This window comes from Mastacembelus armatus, chromosome 10 (genome assembly GCF_900324485.2).
Source record: "Mastacembelus armatus chromosome 10, fMasArm1.2, whole genome shotgun sequence".
Taxonomy (NCBI): Eukaryota; Metazoa; Chordata; class Actinopteri; order Synbranchiformes; family Mastacembelidae; genus Mastacembelus; species Mastacembelus armatus.
The window spans coordinates 15,902,149-15,924,929 of record NC_046642.1 but is presented as its reverse complement, the minus strand read 5'-3'; the positions used below and the strand labels follow the sequence as shown (position 1 = coordinate 15,924,929).

The following is a 22,781-nucleotide window of genomic DNA, read 5'->3' as shown; positions in this document are numbered from 1 at the left end:
ACGTGAATGCAGCATGAGTTGGACTGAGGACGTAGCACAGACACGGCTTCATTTACTTCAGACTGCCGAAGCTTGTACCTCCGGAGGTTGTTTACTCGCGTTTATTGTTTTTCAACAGTAATAATAATGGAAGGAAACGTCTGCAACATCCAGGTGCTTCTTCGGGCTGCCGAGTTTCTGGAGAGAAGAGAGCGAGGTGAGTGTTTTTCTGACAGCTGCCAGGCTTCAGAGGAGGAAGTTTATTATTGTAAATTCAACGAAATGCGCAGCGAAACCAAAGCAATTATTCGTGCAAAAACTAACGCAGAGACACACTGCGCCGCAATTTCTCGAGATTTCATCGAGATTTTGTGAAGAAGGTCATTTTTAGACGATCTTCCCCATTTGACTCAGTGACCTACATATCGGGCGCATCATTGTACTCGAAGGCGCCAATCTGGTCCAATTTTGAAAATGAATGCGAGCGGCGCTGAGCTCCCACTGCGGTGGATGAAACCGGCAGAGAAGAAAAAAAAATTATATTGTTTCATTCATTGTTCCCGCTGTGTAGACACAGTTTATGCTTTATCACTCAGTGGGACTATCAGACCGATTTTATAATAATACATAATTAGTGTGTGATGGCGCCAAAACCAAAACCAAAACGTCCAGCTGATGAATCCGATGACAGCAGCAGACTGTCTTTGTCCTGCTCGTTTCCGCGCAGTGGTAATAAATGCACAATAGTTACCATCACCGGTGCGATTGACGGGAAGACCCTCTGTTTGGCATCGATTTTTCAAAGTGACTTATCCCACGACTGTTTTCTAAAGAAGCTGCTATGTTTGTTCCCTCCACAGAGGCAGAGCACGGATATGCTTCAGCCTTGCCTCTCAATTCAGGTCACTCTTACAAGAGGAGCAAGCAGGCCAGCAAGAAGATATCTGCTGGGAGCAATAGGTGAATACCTTCCATAACAGAAAACTGATGAGAGGGTGTGGTTGTGAAGTTTCAGTTTTGATAACACACCATTTTCAAACATCAGTAGTGTGAGCAGCATTTATTGGCATCAATGTATTTCCCCAACTAAAACAGCCTGTTTCTTTAACTACAGGTCAGTACACAACGAGCTGGAAAAAAACAGGTAATAATAAATAACACAGCTGCGTATATATCATGGCAAAACATACTTTTTATGGTGGCAATGAAAATCTTAAATTTCCTGTTTGCACACGCATGGGTTAACAGCATCAGTCCTGTGTTTTGTAGACGAGCTCAGCTGAGACATTGCCTGGAGCAGCTCAAGAAACAAGTCCCCTTCTCATCTGACTCCATGAGGAACACCACCCTCAACCTGCTAAGACGAGCCCAGCTTCACATAAAGGTACACACAACACCCCTCCACTGTATAATAGAAGCCCTCGTTGAGAGCACAGCGTCTGGCTTTTGAAAAAGTTAGTGTCTTGTTATTGTGCTTTTGCCAACAGCGATTATCATGTCTGTGCTGTTTTGGTCTGCTGCTAACTTGGTCCTCTCTCTGCCTTCTAATTTCAGAAGCTGCAGGAGCAGGATGAGCGTGCAGAGCAGCTGAAGGGCCGCCTGCGCTGGCAGCAGAGGGAGCTGCGGGTTCGGCTGGAGCAGCTAGAGAGAGGCACGGAGAGGATGAGGAATGACAGTCAAGGGTCGACCATGTCCTCCGAGAGGTCAGATTCGGACAGAGGTGCGTCGCCTGAACGCCACACTCATCGTCACTCACTTCAGTCATTATGATACTAAGCTGTGGCAAAAATGAAATGAAGTGAAAGCAATAGCTGCAGCTCCTTCAGTCATAACTAACACAACTCAAGGAAGTAGGAAGTTTAGTATTTTCTTTGTCACATTTTAAAATATTCTTACGATGCATTTTAAAGTATAGTTCAACATTTTGGGAATCACTTACATGCTTTAGTTGTGTCTTTTCACTGCTCTGACTATAGAAGGTCACTGGACCAAGAAAGAGTCCATCATATGGTAATACTCATCGTAAAACGATGTTAATTAGTGAGCTTTAGAGGGATGTAGAGCTGATCAGACAGTATCTGAAAAATCTGAAGTATTTAAAGGAATGGCAAAGCTTATTTGTCAGACTGTTGGATTATTTCTTTAAATGGAAAGTGTCCTGAATCGAAAACACTGTTTATACCTGAGTTCTGCTCAATAATTCACAATAGTGGATCGTAACGGATTAAACAGGATTATTTTGTATGTAATTGTAAATACTGAAATTAGAATATGGTCTTGGTTTTAGCCCGTTTATTCTACCATCTGACAGTGATTCTTTCACATTTGCTTCTGTTAATGGATTTGATCTTTGGTCACATTGCAGAGGACGTGGAGGTTGATGTGGAGAGCATCATGTTTGACTGTGTGGACTCTGACGCGCTGAGCATTACGCACACTGGTGCAGACCACTGTTACTCCAGCGCGGACAAAGCCTGGCTATGACAGCAGTAAACCTATGGTACGGTAACTCATTTAATGTCATCTGGAGGACAGAAAGAGAACGCATTCCAAAAACAGAGGATGACGGAAAATGGAGAAAGATGTTACTGTACAACTGAACACAGAAGGAGTCACTTTTGACATACTCTTCAAAACATGTCAAGCTAAACAATAATGGTGGGTATGAATGAGTCTGTCCATTTGCACTGAATAGCAGTTAAAATCACTGGGCTGGGATGGATGTATCATTACACATATATATTTTCTGGCATTTTTTTTTCCATAGCCATGAAATGTATTTAAATCAAAACAGGTGTATTCATTCATCTTTAAAGGGGTTTTAAAATCCAAATAAGGGCTTTCTTTTTCAAAACTCTTAACTTATTCTTTACTACAGTATGTTGATACTGAATTCTGCCTTAAATCAGATTTGGTCTAGGGTTCTATACAGCTTCTCTTTAGCATTAAGCACTAAGTTTATGCAATGTCACGTGTAGCATGCACTTACACATTAATCTGTGCTGTGTTTTGTAATATTGTCCTGTTATAAGTTCAGTCATGTATTTTGTTCCTTTTCTTTTGCACAAACTGTCAACACATTGCACTTGTTTTGTCTGAAAGAGTGTGGGTATATCAAAAGGAATCAGGAATTAACTGGTCATATTTGCACATTAATATATGGCAATTAATTATCTTTGCCAAAGATAATTAAAAAATTATCTCTGCCAAATATTAATCCCATATATTTCTACACAATTCAGCCTGTGATAAAGTGCAAGAATTTTTGGTGCCTGTGTGAAAGATAAATTGCAAGAGCACTAATATTGCTAATATTAACCGATCTGTTTTTACAAGTGTTCAGTATCACAGCTGTACACTTGTTTCTGCATTTATCAGTCAAAATGTTAATTATGGATGCAATGAATTTACCACAGTCAGGCAGGTAATGTCTACTTGTAATGATGATGCAAATTATGCTATTTTACAAGTATATTCATTGCTATATATTTTATAGCTGAAAGGTGCTTTTCCCCTTCACTTTTGTATATGCAAAATGCCTTATTACCTTTTAATTGTATGTATGCATTCATCTCTCTGCCCAGTAATATTATGTAGCATTTTTGTACTGGTGTAAGCTTTTTTTTTTTTTTTTATGAATAAATATTTTCTATATTTATGTGGTGTTTGTGGTTAATTTACAGGATCTATCGATTTAAAACGATGAAATTCAATTCTTCGTGCTTTCCTACACTTTTAATAACTCAGCAACCCCTCAGAACTGTCCTAAAACCCTCTATACATATCCCATACTGCAAGTACACAGGCATCACGTCACACACAGCATGTATTTACAAAGGAAGTGTCTATTTAATGACAAGATATTTCATTTGATACAGTAAGTTCACATTGTTTCATTGGTTGATTCATCAGTCTTAAGCTGAATTTATAATACAAGGTATCATTTTTGCCTCTAGACACACTTTAAATTGGGGTGAAGACACTGATATTAATTATAACCCAATTTTACCACAGAATCAAGAATGTAAATTTCGTACCAAGCAATGGCTGCAAAAATGTGCTTAGGTGAATTATAGGATAACATTACTGCAACTGATCAACAATAAATTAAATCAATCCTAAGATTTGAATTTGTTTTAATCAGATATTCCATGGTAAGCCAATTACAGTTTCTGGCCAAGAAGCTGTTATTAACAAGAACTGATTGTAAAATAACACATACTCTAAGGAACAGAGTAAAAAGTCAATGTTGAGCACAGAGTTTGAGCAAAGGTCTGAGGAACAGTATCAAGGTTGGCAAAGTGCTGTGATCATTTTATGGCACCAAGAGCCACATTGACCCATTGCTTTCTAAGATCTCCATCTCTGTTAAACATGGAGGTGTTTTGGTATCAAAGGTACAACAAGTTCTGCATGGTAAGAGCAGAGAGGTGGGAACAGGCTCTTGAACCCAGCTCAGGCCTTTTATGGTCCACCCACCATTTCAGCTGCACGCTCCCTCACAGAGGTGTCTACTTCTGAGTGGGATCAGTTTGTCAGCCCGATCTGACTGATCAGCGAGACGAGGTAAAGATAAATCTGTCCCAGTGTCAGTGGCTGAAGAACCAGTGATGCATGTAACTTATCACACATATTGTTTCTTCTGGGCGTGTGAGGCGAGGTCTTTGGCTTTCTCCTTAGCGGCCAGTGCTGTCTCTCTTGCCCGCTCTGTAGCTGTTTCTGCTAAGGTTCTCGATGGAGTTTCTCCTAGAAATTAAATTAAATATTGATCTTAATTTGATCGGTCTATGTTATTTATGTAGCCCAGGAAAACAAGGGCTATCCCTTAATATTTGTGATCCGTTTCCAAGCAAACCCAGCAAACAACTTAGTCACCAGTATTTCAACAGTACACAGATGGTGGTCTATAGATTCCCTCAATATAATATGTATTTTGCTAGTCTTTCCATTTGTTTCTACTGAAGATAGTGCTTGAAAATGTAAAAATTCTTATTTACATTTTCTTATATTACTATATAATAACTTTTCAATAATGATTTAAATTATTGTTCTACTTGCAATACAAAGTGAAAATGTGAACATACCACTGAAGTTAAACAGGTTTAAAAAAAATCACCTTGTCACTAACGCTCATAGAACAGGAGGCTGCGCCAATACATTAACAAGTGCAAAAGAGGCTTTTTCACAGTTTAGATCTAACTGGTGTGTTTGCTCATTGAGCGTCATCCATTTTCCTTTTATTTCCCATCAAACATTTGTCCCCCCTACACTTTATACCTGCAACCCTGAATCTTAACAACCTTCGTTCCATCAATTAAAAATGCAATGCAATTAATAATTACTGATTCTATCAGTTACACACCCATTTTTTGGAACATACCGTAAATGTGTTTTAACCACATCAGCTATAAAATTACATTTCAGTACAGGCAAATAAGAAATGAGTAATTCAGTGACAATTTACCTTGCACTTTGGCCAGCACATACTCAAAGCCTTTCATGGTCTTTGCAACACTGGTCTTGAATCTTGCAAGGCCAAATTCCTGGAAAGAAAAGACAGAACAAAGACAGACATCCCTCTTAAGGATTGTGTCAACAACTTGTAATTCACATCTTCACATATTTACTAACACACACTCAGAGCTTGACAACAGTAAATAAATGACTGTGATTCTATGCCATAAATCATTCAGCAACTGAGGTCTTGGCAGATGGCTTTAGCTGCTCAGCTGTTGCATCTAAACACTGTGTATTATGTTACAGATTACAGAATGAAAAAAGACACACGGGTGTGTTTCCCTTTTTGATGCCCCATGTCACCTTCCATGTGCTGTTATGTAATGTGACACACCACTTTACTGTACTGACCTGAATAGCTCTAGAAAGCCCATACACAGTGGAAGAAATCCAAGCTTCTCTGTTTATCTCAGTCCAGTTGCAGTTCTCGGAATTAATTCGGTACTCGCACCGCTCTTCCACCGACTGGAGCAGAAGGCAAAAAATAAGCAGAACCAACATGAAGTCACATTACTGCTTTGTGCAGGACTGAATGTTAATGGAGGCAAACCTCAATGTACCATGAGACGAGCGTGGCTGATGTTCCATGTTAGTGTGGTTATGGTCCTTTTCTGAGGGTCCACAATAGAGTCCTCAATGACATATGCCGAGCTCGCCATGTGCTTTGGAAGGTACCGCTCCATCCAGTGAGGCGCTCGGCTAGTTTTGGTTAACAGACGTCTGGAAATGAGGCAGTTGTTTGGAGTAACCTCTCGGAAAATGATGTCCTCAGTCAACACATGGTTACTGTGGGAAAGAAAAAAATATTACTAATCAAGTGATTACGAAAACTACTGTTTGGTTTGCAATTTGTTATTTTTCATTATATATTCTCCTGACAATTATTTTCTTTTATTTAATAATATGATTTTTTTAGATGCAGTCTAAAAATATAGGTCAAAGTGACACAAAGATGGTAAATTTACAATTGCGCAAAACTATTAGACAAAAACAGCACAGGCAATTTAAACTAAATTAAATGTTGTCAGTGTAACTCCAAGGTATCTGCAGTGTTTAGTGAGAGAGGCTGCACTGTTGTTGCATATTATTGGGTTATTATTACTGCCATGTTTTCAATGATAATCACATTTATGTAAACTTGGAAACTAGATGTAAAACAGCTGAAATGTAACTACTTAACTACTAACTAGCTGTTATGCAATGGAATAAAAATAATAAAATAGTGCAGCTGAAGTATACAGTAATAAAAAGAGTTAAAGTACAAGTTCCTAAGTAGACTGCTGGAGTAACTTAATAGCAGCTGATCAGCCTTCTCAATGTATGTTAAATAAATGTATGTATGTGAATGCTAGGGCATAAATTATTTATACAGTGAAGCTTGGATAAATAACTTTTAGCAGGATCAGTGGTAAGGATCTGCCCAGCCACTACTTTCCTCGCCCTCACCTGTAAGGGTTGGGGTAGCGTTGCCAAAAAGCAACACAAACTTGGTCCCAGGTGCTTTTGAGCAAACCTGCGCAGCAGAAATATTTCACCATTGTTCCTCCTGTGTGTTCTGCCAATACCCTGCAGAGACAAAGCCAAAGCAAGACATGTCGGTGTGTTATGTTTCAGCAGCCAGCTTCCAAACCACAACAATGAGTGCTGACAGTCAACACACTGAATTGGTTTGGGTTTGTTTGTTTAGATATGTTTATGCATCTGATTCAAGTCACGATCCTTAACAGAGAAACACTTCAGTCGATCCCTTCAATCAAAAAGACAGATAACGGTCAAATAAAGACATAATTTAACAGAATATTAACTTAACATACTTCACCGACTCTACCTAGTGAGAGGGAGAACAGGCTACGTGCCTAATAAATATTTCAACAATGACCTGCCACACTCAGATAACGTAACTGTCACATTTGTCACGTCCGCACTGTTTCCTGGTTAGCATGAGCTAGCTCGGCACCAAGCTAACCGTGATGAATGAATGGAAAGTTTGATCCAGAACTTTCCTAAATCGAGTCTCACCGAGTGGCTGTGCGACCAAACACCTGAGGAGACACCTGTCACGACAGAAGAGTTTGCATGTTATAGTCCTATCGGGATGAGCTGCGCCGCGAGACACGACCACCTCCACGCGGACCATGACAAACGTGACTACGAGCAGAGGGAAGGTCAAACGGTGACGTCATATCCGGTGACTTGACAGACGCAGCTGTCAAGTCACCACTAGAGAGCAGCAGGCGACTTTCTTCTTCCACCTCTTCTTCGTCTTCTGTGTTGTTTAGTGGCAGACCTTATCAGTGCAGTACCGCCACCTACTGGACTGGAGTGTGTAAAAAAAAAAAAAAATCTGTAAATCCCCTACGTTTTTAACCATATATATTATACCTGATTTATTTCATATAGAGACAATGTTTAACATTCTTTAATGACTGATAGAGATGGTACTGAACCATCTGTCTAATCTGAGTGAGGATTTCCTATCAGTTTCTCTCTGGACTAGTATGGAGCCACACTGGGTGTCACTTTGACTGGTAGTTCAACATGTGGCACAGAAAAGAACCACGGAGGAATGGAGGTGATTGTGACTGTGGGCCACTACTTTAACTGGTGTAATCTGTGTTTTCATATGCTTCATTATCTTTTAGGTGACTATACAGCACACCTTTAGCATTTGTTACTAGTGTGAAGATTTTATTAGGTCAAATGTTGACAAAATAACTGAAAGTGGCATAGGTAAAGCGCCTAAAGAGCGCACAGAAAACCAACTGTTTCTCTTCACCTCATAACTATACTGTTATGATTAATCCGACCTTGCTATTCTTAGAGATGCATCCCCTTTAGCACAGTATTCTGGAGGAGAGAGATAATGTATTCTGCATAGCTAAAATCCACCCTAAACATCTGTAGTCTACAGAAAAATCTTCACACGTCAGCTGTCATGGGTCTTTACTTAAAGGCTAATGCCTATCTGCTGGTAGTCCAGATAAAGGCTTAGCTTCTACAATAATCAACAGCACACAGAGAAATACAGGCTAATCCATGAAATCAGTAATGTGGGTGTAAAGAACCAGCAGGACAAATGCAGTCAGTATCTTCCTAGCTGCAAAATGAATCAGACTGAAAAGGCTTCATTTCTGTCCTTGTTAATTCAATCTGTTTTATGGATGATATTTGAACCTTCATACTTTTATTGTTCACTATGTTTGGTGAATATTTTCTATTAAAAATGACTTTCTTCCATGTACTTTATGCGTGGACAGTGTAAAAATCTAGATATGAATTACCCACAGTCAAGTTCAGAGTTTAAGTTTTTCTTCCCTGTTTTTAGACTTAGTATGGAAAGGACCACAGCAGGAGCTGTCAGCCAGGATTTGACAGACATTTACTTTACTCATACAGTGTACCTTACGTCTGCTCACTTATTGAAGCAAATGTCTTTTTATTTGACAAAAACACACAAACCATAATTTCTCCAGAATGACAAATGAACTCTTGGAGTTGTGTGCACAGTGGGCCTCTATATTTGTGCCCAGAGGCCATGTGGTTGATTAATGTTCCTGTGTTCATTTTTTAAAGACCACCAACAAAAGACACAGTAGTTGAGTGTAATGAATATACAATCACTCGTTCTTTTTCTTCTTCTAAATCCCTTTTTTACATATGATCAAAGCAGCTGCCCATGTTCTGTAATAAAGATATAAACAACTTGTTGCTTTCAGTTCAGTGGCTTTCAATCCCACTCCTTTGGACCCAGGGTCCTGCTGGTCCATCTAATAAGGAATGGCAAGCTGACAGACAATTAATTTCCTGGTTAGACAGAAAATCAGTGGTAGCCTCCGCTGGATTCCTTGAATGTGGATTGAATATTACTCTGCTAGTACATTGTAATTAATCCAAACACAGCATTTGGATTTACAAAGTCAAAGTCATAAAAATATTTCTACAGCCAACAAGAGTGAAAAATGAATCTTGTTCTCACAATATTTATCGTTTTCCCTTCAGTAACTATGAACATTATAGCCTCAGACAGGCAATGTATGCAATGCATAATTAATTGCATAATGAAGTGAACAATAGCTCTGCATTTACAAGAAACACGTTATACATTGCAAGTTCTACAAGTTGATTAAAGCCCTAGCAAACACCTTAAACACATATTTTTAATAGATATTGATAAATGTATTTTCACTAGTACCGTTTGCAAAGGAAAGAAGAGTCTTACATAAAGCAATTGGCATGCAAAGCTTTGAGTCTTCTCCAGTGACAGATACTCGTGATCAGACCATTCAAGTCAAAAAGCTACTTTTGAACCACAAGCACCACAAACCAGAGGTGCATGAAACGTCCAATCATATGCTGCAGGCTTTTTCAATTCTGTTCTCTCTCGTCTCATACAGCAGTGGGAGGGTGCCCACCATTACGACCATTCAGAGTCAGTCCTCTTATGGAGCGTGTCCTAAACGAACCCTCAGGGTGAAAAGAATCTGGTTTATCCTCACAACGGAAGACCATGAGGAAGCCATTCCTGTAGTTTTTGTTCATCCAGCCATACAGGAGAGGGTTGGCAAAAGTCGAACACATAGCCACGATATGGAACACTGTGTAAAACAGTTTGTACTCCTTAAACCTGAGCACCAGGTCCAGATCACTGGCTAGCTGAAACACATGGAATGGCAGCCAGCAGATAGCAAACACTACTACTACTAGAGCCAACATCTTGGTGGTCTTTTTTCTGCGATTGACGCTGTCACTGCGGCTGGATGGGCTTATATGATTCTTCAGTTTGACCCAGATACAGATATATGCATAACTGATGATGGCTAAAGGAATAATGTACTGCAGGACGAGCATTGAGAGGCTGTAGATGACTCCATCTCTGCTGGTCCCATGGGGCCATTTCTCAGAACAGACAGCAATGCGCAGGTTTATGGATGGGATCTCCTCATGGCGGTACTCTCTGAAGATGGCCAGGGGTGCTGCCAAGACAGCAGACATAGTCCAGGTGAATGCCATGATGAGGAAGCTGGAGTGCCATGAGAGGCGCCGACCAAGGTGGAAGACGATGCAGCGGTAACGCTCCAGAGCAATAACAGTAAGGGAAAGGATAGATACATGTACACTCAGGGCCTGGGCAAAAGGCACCATGTGGCACAACACAGACCCAAACTTCCACTCATCTAGCAGAGTGTAGATCAGAGTGAAGGGCAAGCAGAGAGTGTTCATAAGGAGGTCTGCCAAGGCCAGATTAGCAATGAAGAAGTTGGTCACTGTTCGCATGTTTCTGTAGCGAATAATCATGTAGATCACGAGAGCGTTCCCCGAAAACCCCAGCAGAATGATTAGGGAGTAAGCTGTTATCAGGGTGATCTGGACGCCAAGATGTTTGGTGATATCCGTGTGGAAGCCAGGTGGGTGTAAACCGATGCTGTCATTAGGTAGAATCCAGGAATCTGTTTCACCAACCTCCCCTTCTCCTGTGCTGTTGAATTTGTCAGGTGGGCTCATTTTATCTGAAGATGCCAGATCAAAAGCCTCAGCCGACACCTAAGGAGAGGGAACACAAAAAATAAAATCATTGTTTGAGACAGACATGGCAGATGTCATACTTGTAAAAGGTGTTTATTTAATTTCACCTTTCTGTCAAACCTGGAAATCCAACTACCTCTGATCTGAAATTCTTGTCACTGCTACCAGTGGGATGCAAGGTGTCACCAGTCACTTGTCAGACATGTGCTTATGTACCTGTCCTCTCTAAGCATTGTCCAAACCTGCCAAAAGAAGTTATTAAAAGCTGCCATTAGGAAGGCATGATCCCACACTGTCTTCCTATCATCAGAGTCTGCCTATTGTGTTTGCATGACTCACCTACTGATACCATTGCTGGGAATTTGAACCCTGGGTAAATGGTCTTATACTGGTGTAACGCTTTTCTACACTCAAGTGTAGTAAACGCACTTTAAACTATTTGTCCATTTACCCACTTGCTCACACAATCGCACACTTGGTGGAACAGCCACCGGGGGCAACTTGGGGTTCAGTGTCTTGCCCAAGGGCACTTCAGCCTGTGGACCAGGGAAGCCAAGGATCGAATCACCAACACTCAAGCTCATGGTTGACCTGCTCTACCTCCTGAGCCACAGCCAGGTGGTCTGCTAATGTTTTGACCCCTACTCTTTTTATTTTGCAGGAGCCTTCTGTCCCATGTGCTTCCTGTCATTTATATGGTAGAATATCCTCTATTACACAGAAAGAAATGTAGACAATCCTATCAACATGGTTGACAAACTGGCATGATTAGCATTGTACTTCAAACTTTTTACATCATTACCACTGAATGAACTGCAAATGCTATGATCAGATCCACCTTAAATGAAGTACAGAGCTACACAACATTATTCTCATCATATCGCCTCCAAAGGACAGTTTGCATTGTAAAGGTCATACTGTTAATATGCCATCTAATATTTAACTTCAAAGTAATTAAATTGTGTAATTTAGAAGATAAAAGAGTTCTCTAATGCATGCATACCAATTATTGGAACAATTGCCCAAGATTGCAAATGAGGAAGGGGATGGTCTGAAAAGTGATAAAAATTAAATGTGCATTTCAGTAACAGATAAGAGCCAATAGAAAATCAATCCTTGTTCAAAACTTCCTCAAAAAAAAGCTGATCCTATTCATACCTTGAGCTCTTACGTAGAAAATTGCAGTGCTCGTGGTTTTGTACAAGTATGAGTTAGGTTCTGGCATGCAGTGTTTCCAAGGAACACAAACACCTGTGTTATTGCAGAGGCTAAAGGAACATGACGGAGGAAGCAATGTGATCTAGAGGAGGCAGCTAGTTCAAAGCTACATCATTAGAGCCACAGACTGCTCTCAGCCACAGTCAGTATCTCATAAAAAGAACATTGTGTGACATGCCTAATGTCTGACAGAGAGTCTGGTAGTAAATACATATTCTTTTCAGCTTAGTGCCTGTGGTTCATTTCTGTCCATTTAAGATGCTGATGGCTGTTGCTGAACTCGTCTGGGCATTTATAAAAATTACTGTGAGTGTTGACTCATGAATAACAACTAAATCTGTGCATTCTCAGAGAAATGCTAATTCCATTAACTGACATTAAACTTTCAGCAAATCCACAATACTGTGATTTCTATAGGTTTTTATTTTTAAAGTTTTAAAAACTGGACACTTGTAGGCTAATTATTTATGTGCCTACGGTTTACCATTAACTTCTCATTCCTGGAGCTTTTTATAATAAATTTAATGACACAAACATTAGTAAGTGGTCATCTCCTTGGTGACAGACCCTGGTTGGTCCTGTAGTTTATTTCTTGACAGACCATTGAACAGACTATAGTTCACTGTTATAAATATTTTTTCATTATTTTACTGACAAACATTGTTACTGTGTGTTATTTTGCGGCTCTGTTGTGTTGCTTTATTGTCATACAGTATTTACCTTTATGCTACATAAATTGTGTTGTCCTCTCTGCAACTGACTAAACAGAGCTATACAACAGCTGTGTGTATATGTGCATATGTGTTATGTGTCTCTAAGCTTCTGCGCATTTTGCTCAAATTGAAACTATCTCTAAAATGCTTAAAGAGAGGAAATTAACAAGGACACAGAACGCACACATACACACTTACCAGGAGCCATATAACTACTTGCAGCATAACTCTGAATCTATAGGGACCCCTGACAACGTGGTAATGACAATAAACCAATTGAATGTATCCTCTGTCTGCAGGCGACATGTAGCCTACACTTTGCAAAGCATCAGTAATTTGTCAAAGCGCCCCTTCCCTGGTCAACCATGGTACTCTTTGATCTTAGGCGAGCTTAATGTGCCACCGCAGAACAATGTTGTCACACACCTGCTGGTGCAGTAAGCTTCAGCTTCACTCTATTCACTGCCATCAAATTGGCAGTGGTGCTTCGTTCATGCGTAATTTGTCGGCATTTGTCTATCTGGCTAAATAGAGTCCATTCAATAAAAGCTTATTCAACCGACCAGACAGGTGTAAATCGTTTGTCTCCAACACAAACTGTCTCCTAATTTAGACACTTGTTAATCCTCCTTTTCAAAGGTGCTCCACATATCCAAAATTACGCACATACAGTTTTAGCAACTACAGGTTATGGTGGCACAAAAGAACAGAGAAATTCATGCCTTCCACCTCATGGATACATTTCTGCCACTAAACTAGCGTCGCAGTATTCATTTAAAGTCTAAATGAACGCTTTCCATAGATTAACGGACTCACCTTTACCTTATATCTCCGTTTGCAAACGAGTCTTCACTCGAGATTGGCTTGAAACACGAGTGATAATAACAAAGCTCCTCCCAAACTGTAGCTCCTAGTGCGCATCTTGGTTCGTCTGTGCGTTCCTGAGGCAGGTCTAGTCAGTGTGAGCGTCCACATCAGCGCCAGGGACTGTCGCTGGGAAATCTGGGCAGGGTTTGCGTTTTGTAGATGACAAGTGAGCTAACAATGTAATTTCATTTTGACTGTATTGCTTTGTAATGAAATTGAATTTAATATCACATATTGTCCTTTAATGTGACCAAGCTGCACCGAGTTTATTACATTTTCAATATTATCTCCATTTATTATTCACTTGATTTCCAGCACTTGGCTTTCCACGTCCATTACTTAAAGCCCATTACATTTCTCCCTCTTTTCATTCCTACAATCCTGACTGAACAAACATGGGCTGTAAACCTGATCCTCATATATTGCTTTATTTGAGGCTCCACGTCACTGTAACAACTGATCTACTTTCTGCAATCAGATAAAAAGCATTAAAACTGCACTGCGTGTGACACAATTTCATATTGTTCTGCAAACCATTGATAGACTGTCAGATTTAGCTGATTGCCTGTGAAGACACTGAAGACACAAATCTCTCACAAGCTTATTTCCGTGAACTCCCAAGGCTTCCTAAAATAGATCAAAGTTCTTGATATATGCATCGTTATTCTTAGTGTCAGACACACACACACGCAAGAGTATTTTGGGGTGTCAAATGATTAGAAGACAACAGTTATTGTAATGCATTTGAATAGAGGGATAAAGATTGGGAATATAGTATTCTGTGTATGCAATTTACTGAAATTATTTCAGTTATTATGGGGTTGGAAAAAATGAGGTTACATTGTAGTTTGCCTGGAGCCATTTCCTTTATTATAGCCTAAAGTTGAAAAAGCTGGGAGCAGGAGCCTATGAGAAATGACAGGCTGATAGTCATTAGGACTTTTCTTAAGGCTCCTAGGGTTTTTTATTTTAGCTCCACAGAAAGATGAAGGTAAAATAAGATCAAACTCTGAGGTTACTACATAAAACACATTGAAAAAGTGTAAACAAAAAATACATAGAAATAAATTGAATTTTGAATCTTGTTAAATATTGAAACAAGATGAATTTAGACTTGCAGCCACTGTGACTATGTTGACATGAAATCACCATAGAGAGGGTAATCTCATGACATAATCTGGAGAAGAACTTAAAACACACTGTCACATTAAATTAGAAAACAAACAAACAAGCAACAAAAAAACCCTCAACAACAACGAACAAAGGAGCTTTAGAAACAATTTCCACCATCTCCAAAAATGTTTTGTGAATTTTTGAATTGCACAGGAGAGCCTTGTTTCTGGGTTTCCCTAGAGCTGCTTTCACTTTCCCAGCCCTGATTTGTTTATTATTTATCACAAGGTTTATAGGAGGTCCTTGGTGGGATTTTATTTGATGATGTAATAATGTATGCACTGATTGACTCAGCAACAGAGATTACTTTTACTGATTGAGGCAGGCTGCAATTCTGTCTCAATTCATCCTTTCAATTATTAGATCCATTCCCCAGCCTCTTCAGGCAGTGGGTCACTTGGCAGTCAAGGTTGGCAGTTCTCTCAGCCTTCCTTGCATGAAACCCTGATAAGAGAGTTTTGTCCTGCTACTTGTTTATCTCAAAGTGGAAGAGACATTTTTCAATGAAAGTCCTTGTTTTCTTTAGTTCCAATTTAACCACTTCTTATACCATACATCTTTACAGCAGTGAGTTGCTCCAATTATATCATCTGTCTTTAATACCAGGACACGGTGATATGTCAAGGGGGAAAAAAACTGATCTGGGTCTGATATATAACAACAAAACACAGAGGTTAGAAATTTCTAGGATTTTATTGATAGTTGAAATTAAGTAGATGTTATTTAACTACAGGGTTACTACTGCTTTTACACATCAAATTCAGTTTGGTTATCAGAGAGCATCAGAGTGAAAATATTACTTTGAAGACGACATCAGAGTCAATTTGCTTCTTTCTCTCAGCTTTTGCTTAGATTCACACAACAGAGGTTCTGTGTTACAAAATAGGGGTGTTCATAAGGTAAATGAACATTTAGACCGCTTGGCTCTGGGGGTCCATGTGATGGACTGGTGACCTGTCCAGGGTGTACCCCTGCCTTTCACCCAAAGAGAGCTGGGATAGGTTCCAGCAGGCCCCCGTGACCCTAAATAGGAATAAGCAGGTATAGATAGTGGATGGCTCTGAGGGTCTATGAAAGAAATTGCTGAGTTGCATGAATGGAAATGTAAATGTGGAAATGTAAATGGCCTGCTGCTTTAATTTTTGATCATTAAAACTTATATATTCCTATTGTAAGGTCACCTGCCCATAAGAAGTGCACTACTAAATTGCAGGAATAGCCATTCAAACTACATTATTATGAATGTATTTATTCTTCTTTCTTCACCTGAATTATATCCATTAATTATATCCATTAAACATATGATTGCGGAGACATCAATGAAGCAACATCTATATTTCCTCTGAGGAGTAACAGTTGAATAAGTAAAATATCAAAAACATATCACAGAGTTATGTTTTTTCTTTTTTTATTGGGGTTATAGTTTGGGGAGATTTGGACTCAGTGTTTCTGAAACACTGGTTGCTTCACAACTTGGAGTAAGATGCAATGAGGGAAGAGCAACTTTGTAGAAATGTAGTTTTTCAATGCAGCGCCTTGGCAAAGTGAAAGAGAAAATTATTTCAGCAGACATGAAAAACTACATGAATCCACAGACCTTGGCTCAGGACGTGGCAGTGTCACGTCCTGTCGTATGGACCAATCACAAGTGAGTTTGCAGTAAGCACATGCGCAGTACACGTGTGTCTCCCTTATCGGCTGTTGTGGGCTTAGCGCGCAGGACTGAAGTGTTTGTCAACACGTTTCACTGATCAACAGAGACCGTAAGTTGATGAAAATATCACCTACATGCTGAATAGAGTCACAAGACCAGAGTTTTAAATCGGTTTTGTTCTGCGTTGGTCGAGCGGCTGTGTGCTGTTCGTCGTATGTAGCAGGCTTCAGACAGTAAAACGCTAAAACCAACCAAACATCTGACCAAACGCTGCTTTCCCAACACGACATATGTCGTGATATATCCTGACATATCAACTGATCTCTGCTCCTGCAGCTCACACTTGAAGTAGTATAGTTAGTATAGTTAGTTAGTATATTCTAAAGAGGAAATGGGGAGTTATTTGTACTGTATTTGTACTATTGTGTTTGTGTGTGCGACCTCAGCTGGATGCAGATTGAGATCATGAATACGATGATGTCATGTGATGAACAGCGGGGATGTGCACTTTTTGCATTTTATTTCAGCTGATTGGAAAAAAATGTTGTCCTTCTGTCAACTGTCTTCAGAAAGGGACTCATCTCTTTCTGTTTCTATATTTCTCCAGGATTTTGCTTTCACTTCCTCAGTGTGGACAGACACAATGGCCACTGCTCCCACGGCTACATCCACCAAAGGCAGCCTGAGAGAGGACCTGACATGTGCCATCTGCTGCGACTTGTTCCGGGAGCCTGTCATGTTGGCCTGCATGCACCACTTTTGCAAAACATGTATCTCCAGGTACTGGAGAGGAACACAGGGGCCTGTGACGTGCCCGCAGTGCCGAAAGGAGTTCAGGTGCAGGCAGTTTCAAACCAACTACCTGGTCTCAGCGATGGTGGAGAAGGTCAGGGTCACTACGTCAGACGCTTACATCCAGAACCTGGAGGTGAGTTCGCTGCTCGCCTGTGTTGCAGTACGCGTCTGTGTTTATGTCATTGTAGTTCCACCCTGAACATATCCTGCTTGAATTGCTCAGGACAAGGTTCACACCCCACTCCCTTTTATATTACTTTGTATAACAGGATATATGACTTAACCACAGCAAGGAGGCGAACACACCGAGAGGGCAGAAAAATAAAAAACACATGTGCAATTTAGTGCAATTTAACACAAATTTCCTGCAGTAAATCCCACCTTTGTTACTTGTGCTGTGTTGAAATGTTTCTCATCATGTGTCACAAAGGTGTTTATGCAACTTTATGGTTGTTTTTCAAGGATTAGTTTGAACCTTTTCCTTGCCAAAAGTTAGGTGAAAAGATCGATGCCATTCTTTCTTTTAAGTCTAACAGCTGGTCTGGCACTGACCAAACATAATAAAGTCCACCTATCAACATCACTGAAACACTTCTGTGCCAGACTATTTCTTTGCTGGGTGCGGTGACTTCCTGGACTATCTGCTGGTTGCCTCGCAACCTCGTGGTGACAGCATGACTTTACAAAAGTGAAAAAGCATACTTACAAAAATATTGAGCTGTTCCTTTAAGACTGTGATTTGTGCTGCTTTTGTACTAGACTGCAAACCCCCCCCCCCCCGATTTGTTTTGCATATGACTCTACAGAAACAACTGGAGGAGACTTTGGAGAACCATCGCCTGAGGAGGGAGGACCACATGAACAATATTCACAGAGATGAAGACAAGATGGATACCATAAAGGTATATGCCTCTAGGTAACTCAAGGGATGACAGCACTTAACAGATAAGAATGCATGTGTAATTCCTTAATGGCTGTTTGCTGCTCATACTTTGTGGTGTTTGCAGATGTGATAGGGGACAGTTTTTGCTTTGATATGTAAAACATAATGGTCTTCCGCTTGGGCGAATAAATGCTTTTCTAACCTATGACTTAGTTCTGTGTCAACTATGCAGTTGAAATCCTTCTTCCCATAAAGTGTCCTTTTACATGACAACAGTGTCATTGTTGCATTAGGGGGAATCAAACCAAGCACAAATTGTTTAAGTTGCGTTACATCATGTTACCAACGTACACACACACACACACACACTCATGTGCAGTTGCAAAAGTGACAGAAAAGACACTCCGCTGTGTTTGAGGGAGATGGAAGATAGGAGTTTGAATTATGCATGCTGTGATGAGATGATGAACAGGAAATCCTTTCTTGTTTGAACAGTCTGTAGTTGTTCTGTCGTGCTAAGTGTAGCTTTATTACCCCTTGTTTATTTCTCTCTAGAGTTAAGTGCTTGTGTAAAAGTTATTTAGAACTTTAATGGAACGAGCCACTTAACATGTTAGTTGACTATTTATAATTTCTGACTAGTCTGGTAGAAAGTATCACATTATGTCCTGTGCCTTGTGTCATCAATCAATCCCTGCTTTAGAGAGCTGGAGCAGATCTCCAGGCTCATATCAGAGGAGAATTCAGAGCTCTCCATCAGATCCTGCTTGATGAGGAGACCTATATGCTGGATCATATAAGGAGAGAGCAGGAGGAGGAGTTGGAGAAAGTCCTGCGCCACCTGGAGTCTGTGAAGGCAGCCGTGAGGGAGCTTGAGGAGAATATGAGTGTGCTCCAGCAGGCCAGTGTTGCCACTGAGAACAGAGTGCTGACAGAGGTGAGGTCTCAGCTAGGACAATAAGCTTCACTGACGATCAAGTTTTATCTGAAATTTTAATATGTCAAATTAGGTCATTTTATAGATCACATCTGAACATCTAATTTTACTCATGACTTTTACATCAGTAAATAATGTGATTTTTTTTTTTTTTGTGTGTCCTCTCTAGTTCCCACAGCTAAGGTAAGTGTTTTTTTTTTTTTTTTTTTTTTTCAGTGTTATGACTGATTGATTGCTTTTGGCAATTTTGCACCCGTGATTTGATTGCTCTTTCTTTTTATTATGTGTTTGTTTTTTTTTCCAATAGACCACTTATGCTGGTGGATGTTGCCCCAGAGTTTGATGTAAATGCTTTCAGCAGCAAATACATGGCCCCATTGCAGTATATCACATGGAGAAAGATGTTTAAGTCTTTGAAACCAGGTAATTTACATTTTGATGGACTTCATTAGACACAAATATATTCAGGTTGGAAGCTGGTGCTGCCTGAACAATGGGAGTAACTACTGAGAAGTTATTAGCATATTGTATAAAACTGTTGAAGTGACAGTAATGAGCACTGATAGATTTTAAAAGTGCCAATTGAATTCAGTTATTGGGAGAAAAAATGATCATTATTATCATATAATCAATCATGTCATCCCAAAGGTCCTTCTCCATTAACGTTTGATGTCGACTCAGCACACCCGAGCATTAGCATCTCCAGAGACAAAACCATGGCGGTTGAAAGTGAACATGCGATACCATATACAGAAAACAACAAGCGTTTTCTCCAATGTGTTAACGTTCTGGCTGAGCAGGGCTTCCAGTCAGGCCAACACTACTGGGAGGTAGAAGTGGGCTCCAAACCCAAGTGGGATCTGGGTGTAGCCTCCAAGGCTGTAGATCGGTGCTCACGGATCAAGCTGAGCCCCGAAAACGGCTACTGGACGTTACGGCTACGCAACAGGAATGAGTACTCGGCCGGCACCCAGCCCTGGACGAGGCTGCAGCTCCGCTCCTCCCCTCGGAGGCTGGGGGTTTTCTTAGACTGCGAGGGGAGGAGGGTGTCCTTCTATGACGCAGATGATATGAGTTTGCTCTACTCGTTCACCAATGGGCCGAGGGGCAAGGTGTACCCGTTTTTCAGCCCGTGCATTAGTGGCAGCAGTCAGAAACCTCAGCCCTTTAAACTTCTCCACTATCCTCCTGTCACTCTGTCTGGCTAACATAACTGCAGTCAATACAAGCTTTACATATGTACTGTAAAATCTGTACATTCCCTCAATAACCAAAGACTACTATTATCACTTGTTTATATTTCAATATCATATAAGATTTAAAAATTTCTGTTCTCCATTTACTGAATGGATATCACCAGATGCTTCTATTTTCTAGCAGAAATGAACCTTAGAAGCCTCAAAATGTTACAGAAATTGCCATGCTTGCAGTAAAAAAAATCCATTGTGCCATATTCATTCTAAGGAGGCTCATTCAGTTTGCTGCAGCAATCAGCAGAAAACACATTAAAAACACTATTCAACCATTTTAGCTTGAATAATGTTCAGCACAGAAGCATCAAATTACATTTTAAGATACACTGGTTCTACACTGTACAACCAGATATCTATAATAGATGTAGATAGTTGACCTTTCAAATGATAATTCGGATAATTATCTGTCATCAAGTCAGACTTTCTGTAGGCTCGTGTGTAAAAGGGTTGTTTTATTACCATTGAATGTAATCAGTACGAAGAAATCGTTCACTTTACTGTGAGATTTTATATTTTATTAAATAAGTCTTCATGTTTTAAACATTAGTCGCAAAGGAAACGGTTTTTCCTGTTCATTTTTTTAGATTCACATTCTTTTTGATTGCACAGATGTAACACCACAGCACCTTGTGAGATTTCTAGCTGACTTTTGGAGCAACTCCGGCTGAGTTTTCATAATTTGTACATTGATTTATATACATTGGATGTACCTGAACTTGAACATGCATGTACTTGCACTTGATTGTTAATTTCTATGCAGTATATGTCACATTTCTGGCTTTTATTTCAGTTACACTTTGATCGTTTCCTGCTTAAAATCTTAATTACTGTAAAATGCTGATGCAAATAATAAACCAAATGTTGACTTTGCTAAACACTGTTGTTTCACATTGATCTGTGACACTGCACACTGCCACTCCTACTCCTGCGCACTCCGTGTGAAATAATTAAGGATGTTATTAAGGATCATCAAAGTGCAATATACAGTCGTCAACGCCGTGGTTGATGAGAATCCAGTGATTTAATGCAAGCCATAGCAAGAATAGGCGGGCTCTTGGTTATCTTCACAAACACACAAGAGCACCGACGTCCTGTTTCCTCCTGCCAGGTGAAAGGTCAGATAAACAGAGTGACAGTGGGGATGCATGTGGGCCGCTCACTGGTGTCTGGGGCATGCTGAAGCCGGATGCTTCTGCCTCCTCTGCTGATTGGTAAAGTGGCACAATGAGCTGCACCTGAAATGGACCCTTGCTTTTCCTGCACTGTGGCTACATGGGAATCGGTGCATTAACAACAAAATGATCACACACTAGTCACTCACTTTGACCTACAAATGCAAATTAAGAACAATAGAACCTCAGTACTGAATGTCAAGAGATTATGAGGAGAGCACCTATAATTTGAATATTATACAATACTGCAGAATCCTCTTTGGCAGCAGTGAAACCCTCGTACGTATCAGTTCTGATCACTCTTCCTGTCCATGTTGTATGATTGATGGAGAGCCACTGAGATGGTCATCCTTCCAGCAGGTTCTCCATCTCTGCAGAGGACTGCTTCCTCTGTCAGAGTGACTGATGGATTCTTGGTACCTCCCTGACCAAGGGCCTTCTTGCCTGGTTACTCGCTCTACAAAGTGTCCTGGTGGTTGTCTTTCATTTCACAATTATTGAGGTCACTGTGTTCCTGGAAGCACTCAAAGCTTTGGAAATGGTTTTATACTAGGCTTGCCCTGATCTGTGCCTCACCTGAAAATTTTATTGCAAAGGTCTACAGAAAGTTCCTTGGGCTTCACAGCTGCTTTTTTTCAGTATGTATTGTGGGACAGTCCACAGAAGTGTGCCTTTCCATATTCAATTTGCCAGTGGTGGACTCAAGTTCTTAACACATCTCAAGGAAAATTAAAGCAAACAGGATGCACCTGACCTCAGTTAGAAGTGCCACAGGAAAGGATCTGAATACTTTGGTGAACATGAGATATTCAGTTTTGGATTTTATTTAATTAGCTAAAAAGCCTTAAAACATGTTTTTATTTTGTCATTTATTGGTTACTAAGTATACAGAAATTTGAACAAGTGTGTTGTTTTCTTTATTAATTTGGTCTTCAACACAACAAAACTGAGATAAAAGGATGGGGAATTGTAGTTAACTGTTCAACTACATAAGCTGTTAATATATCAATACCATGTTTACTGCTTGTTTTGCTGCATTAAGAAAGTTTAAAGTAGTATAACATTGGGAATTGTTCTAGTTAAATGAGAGGACTTCA

General features: G+C 40.1%; 4 protein-coding genes across 7 annotated transcripts; 2 read left to right on the top strand and 2 right to left on the bottom strand.

Annotated features, from left to right (window-relative positions):
- Positions 1-23: 23 nt before the first annotated feature.
- On the top strand, positions 24-3,638 carry mxd3 (MAX dimerization protein 3). Of its 2 annotated transcripts, none has more exons than XM_026329607.2 (6): positions 24-196; positions 840-939; positions 1,094-1,123; positions 1,249-1,363; positions 1,534-1,699; positions 2,345-3,638. In XM_026329607.2, the coding sequence occupies exons 1-6, from the start codon at positions 127-129 to the stop codon at positions 2,461-2,463; spliced, it is 600 nt and encodes a 199-aa protein (XP_026185392.1). In that variant the 5' UTR covers positions 24-126; the 3' UTR covers positions 2,464-3,638. The 2 variants fall into 2 exon arrangements, with proteins under 2 accessions (XP_026185392.1, XP_026185391.1); XM_026329606.2 differs by having other exon boundaries at positions 1,088-1,123.
- A 166-nt stretch (positions 3,639-3,804) lies between these two features.
- Positions 3,805-7,656, bottom strand: prelid1a (PRELI domain containing 1a). Of its 2 annotated transcripts, none has more exons than XM_026331282.1 (6): positions 7,516-7,656; positions 6,943-7,062; positions 6,057-6,282; positions 5,848-5,961; positions 5,444-5,522; positions 3,805-4,725 (listed from the first exon to the last, which is right to left on the bottom strand). In XM_026331282.1, the coding sequence occupies exons 2-6, from the start codon at positions 7,032-7,034 to the stop codon at positions 4,604-4,606; spliced, it is 633 nt and encodes a 210-aa protein (XP_026187067.1). In that variant the 5' UTR covers positions 7,035-7,062; positions 7,516-7,656; the 3' UTR covers positions 3,805-4,603. The 2 variants fall into 2 exon arrangements, with proteins under 2 accessions (XP_026187067.1, XP_026187068.1); XM_026331283.2 differs by lacking the exon at positions 7,516-7,656 and adding an exon at positions 7,311-7,504.
- Positions 7,657-9,006: 1,350 nt separating this feature from the next.
- On the bottom strand, positions 9,007-13,901 carry npy7r (neuropeptide Y receptor Y7). Of its 2 annotated transcripts, none has more exons than XM_026330519.1 (2): positions 13,767-13,901; positions 9,007-11,037 (listed from the first exon to the last, which is right to left on the bottom strand). In XM_026330519.1, exon 2 carries the CDS (start codon positions 10,996-10,998, stop codon positions 9,883-9,885), a length of 1,116 nt encoding a protein of 371 aa, XP_026186304.1. In that variant the 5' UTR covers positions 10,999-11,037; positions 13,767-13,901; the 3' UTR covers positions 9,007-9,882. The 2 variants fall into 2 exon arrangements, with proteins under 2 accessions (XP_026186304.1, XP_026186305.1); XM_026330520.1 differs by having other exon boundaries at positions 13,773-13,894.
- Positions 13,902-16,648: 2,747 nt separating this feature from the next.
- trim105 (tripartite motif containing 105) lies at positions 16,649-21,390 on the top strand. Its single transcript, XM_026331205.2, has 7 exons — positions 16,649-16,753; positions 17,252-17,572; positions 18,246-18,341; positions 19,026-19,259; positions 19,429-19,442; positions 19,567-19,682; positions 19,908-21,390. The coding sequence occupies exons 2-7, from the start codon at positions 17,288-17,290 to the stop codon at positions 20,465-20,467; spliced, it is 1,305 nt and encodes a 434-aa protein (XP_026186990.1). The 5' UTR covers positions 16,649-16,753; positions 17,252-17,287; the 3' UTR covers positions 20,468-21,390.
- Positions 21,391-22,781: the final 1,391 nt, after the last annotated feature.

Excerpts from the sequence above, each read along its gene's own strand:
- trim105 (XM_026331205.2), top strand. The coding sequence starts at position 17,288 with ATGGCCACTGCTCCCACGGCTACATCCACCAAAGGCAGCCTGAGAGAG. Across the intron at positions 17,573-18,245 it reads CTTACATCCAGAACCTGGAG|AAACAACTGGAGGAGACTTT; the intron begins GTGAGTTCGCTG and ends ATGACTCTACAG. Across the intron at positions 19,683-19,907 it reads GTTTAAGTCTTTGAAACCAG|GTCCTTCTCCATTAACGTTT; the intron begins GTAATTTACATT and ends GTCATCCCAAAG.
- mxd3 (XM_026329606.2), top strand. The coding sequence starts at position 127 with ATGGAAGGAAACGTCTGCAACATCCAGGTGCTTCTTCGGGCTGCCGAG. Across the intron at positions 940-1,087 it reads ATATCTGCTGGGAGCAATAG|CTACAGGTCAGTACACAACG; the intron begins GTGAATACCTTC and ends CTGTTTCTTTAA. Across the intron at positions 1,364-1,533 it reads GAGCCCAGCTTCACATAAAG|AAGCTGCAGGAGCAGGATGA; the intron begins GTACACACAACA and ends TTCTAATTTCAG.
- prelid1a (XM_026331282.1), bottom strand. The coding sequence starts at position 7,034 with ATGGTGAAATATTTCTGCTGCGCAGGTTTGCTCAAAAGCACCTGGGAC. Across the intron at positions 6,283-6,942 it reads CGCTACCCCAACCCTTACAG|TAACCATGTGTTGACTGAGG; the intron begins GTGAGGGCGAGG and ends TCTTTCCCACAG. Across the intron at positions 5,962-6,056 it reads TCAGCCACGCTCGTCTCATG|TCGGTGGAAGAGCGGTGCGA; the intron begins GTACATTGAGGT and ends CTTCTGCTCCAG.
- npy7r (XM_026330519.1), bottom strand. The coding sequence starts at position 10,998 with ATGAGCCCACCTGACAAATTCAACAGCACAGGAGAAGGGGAGGTTGGT.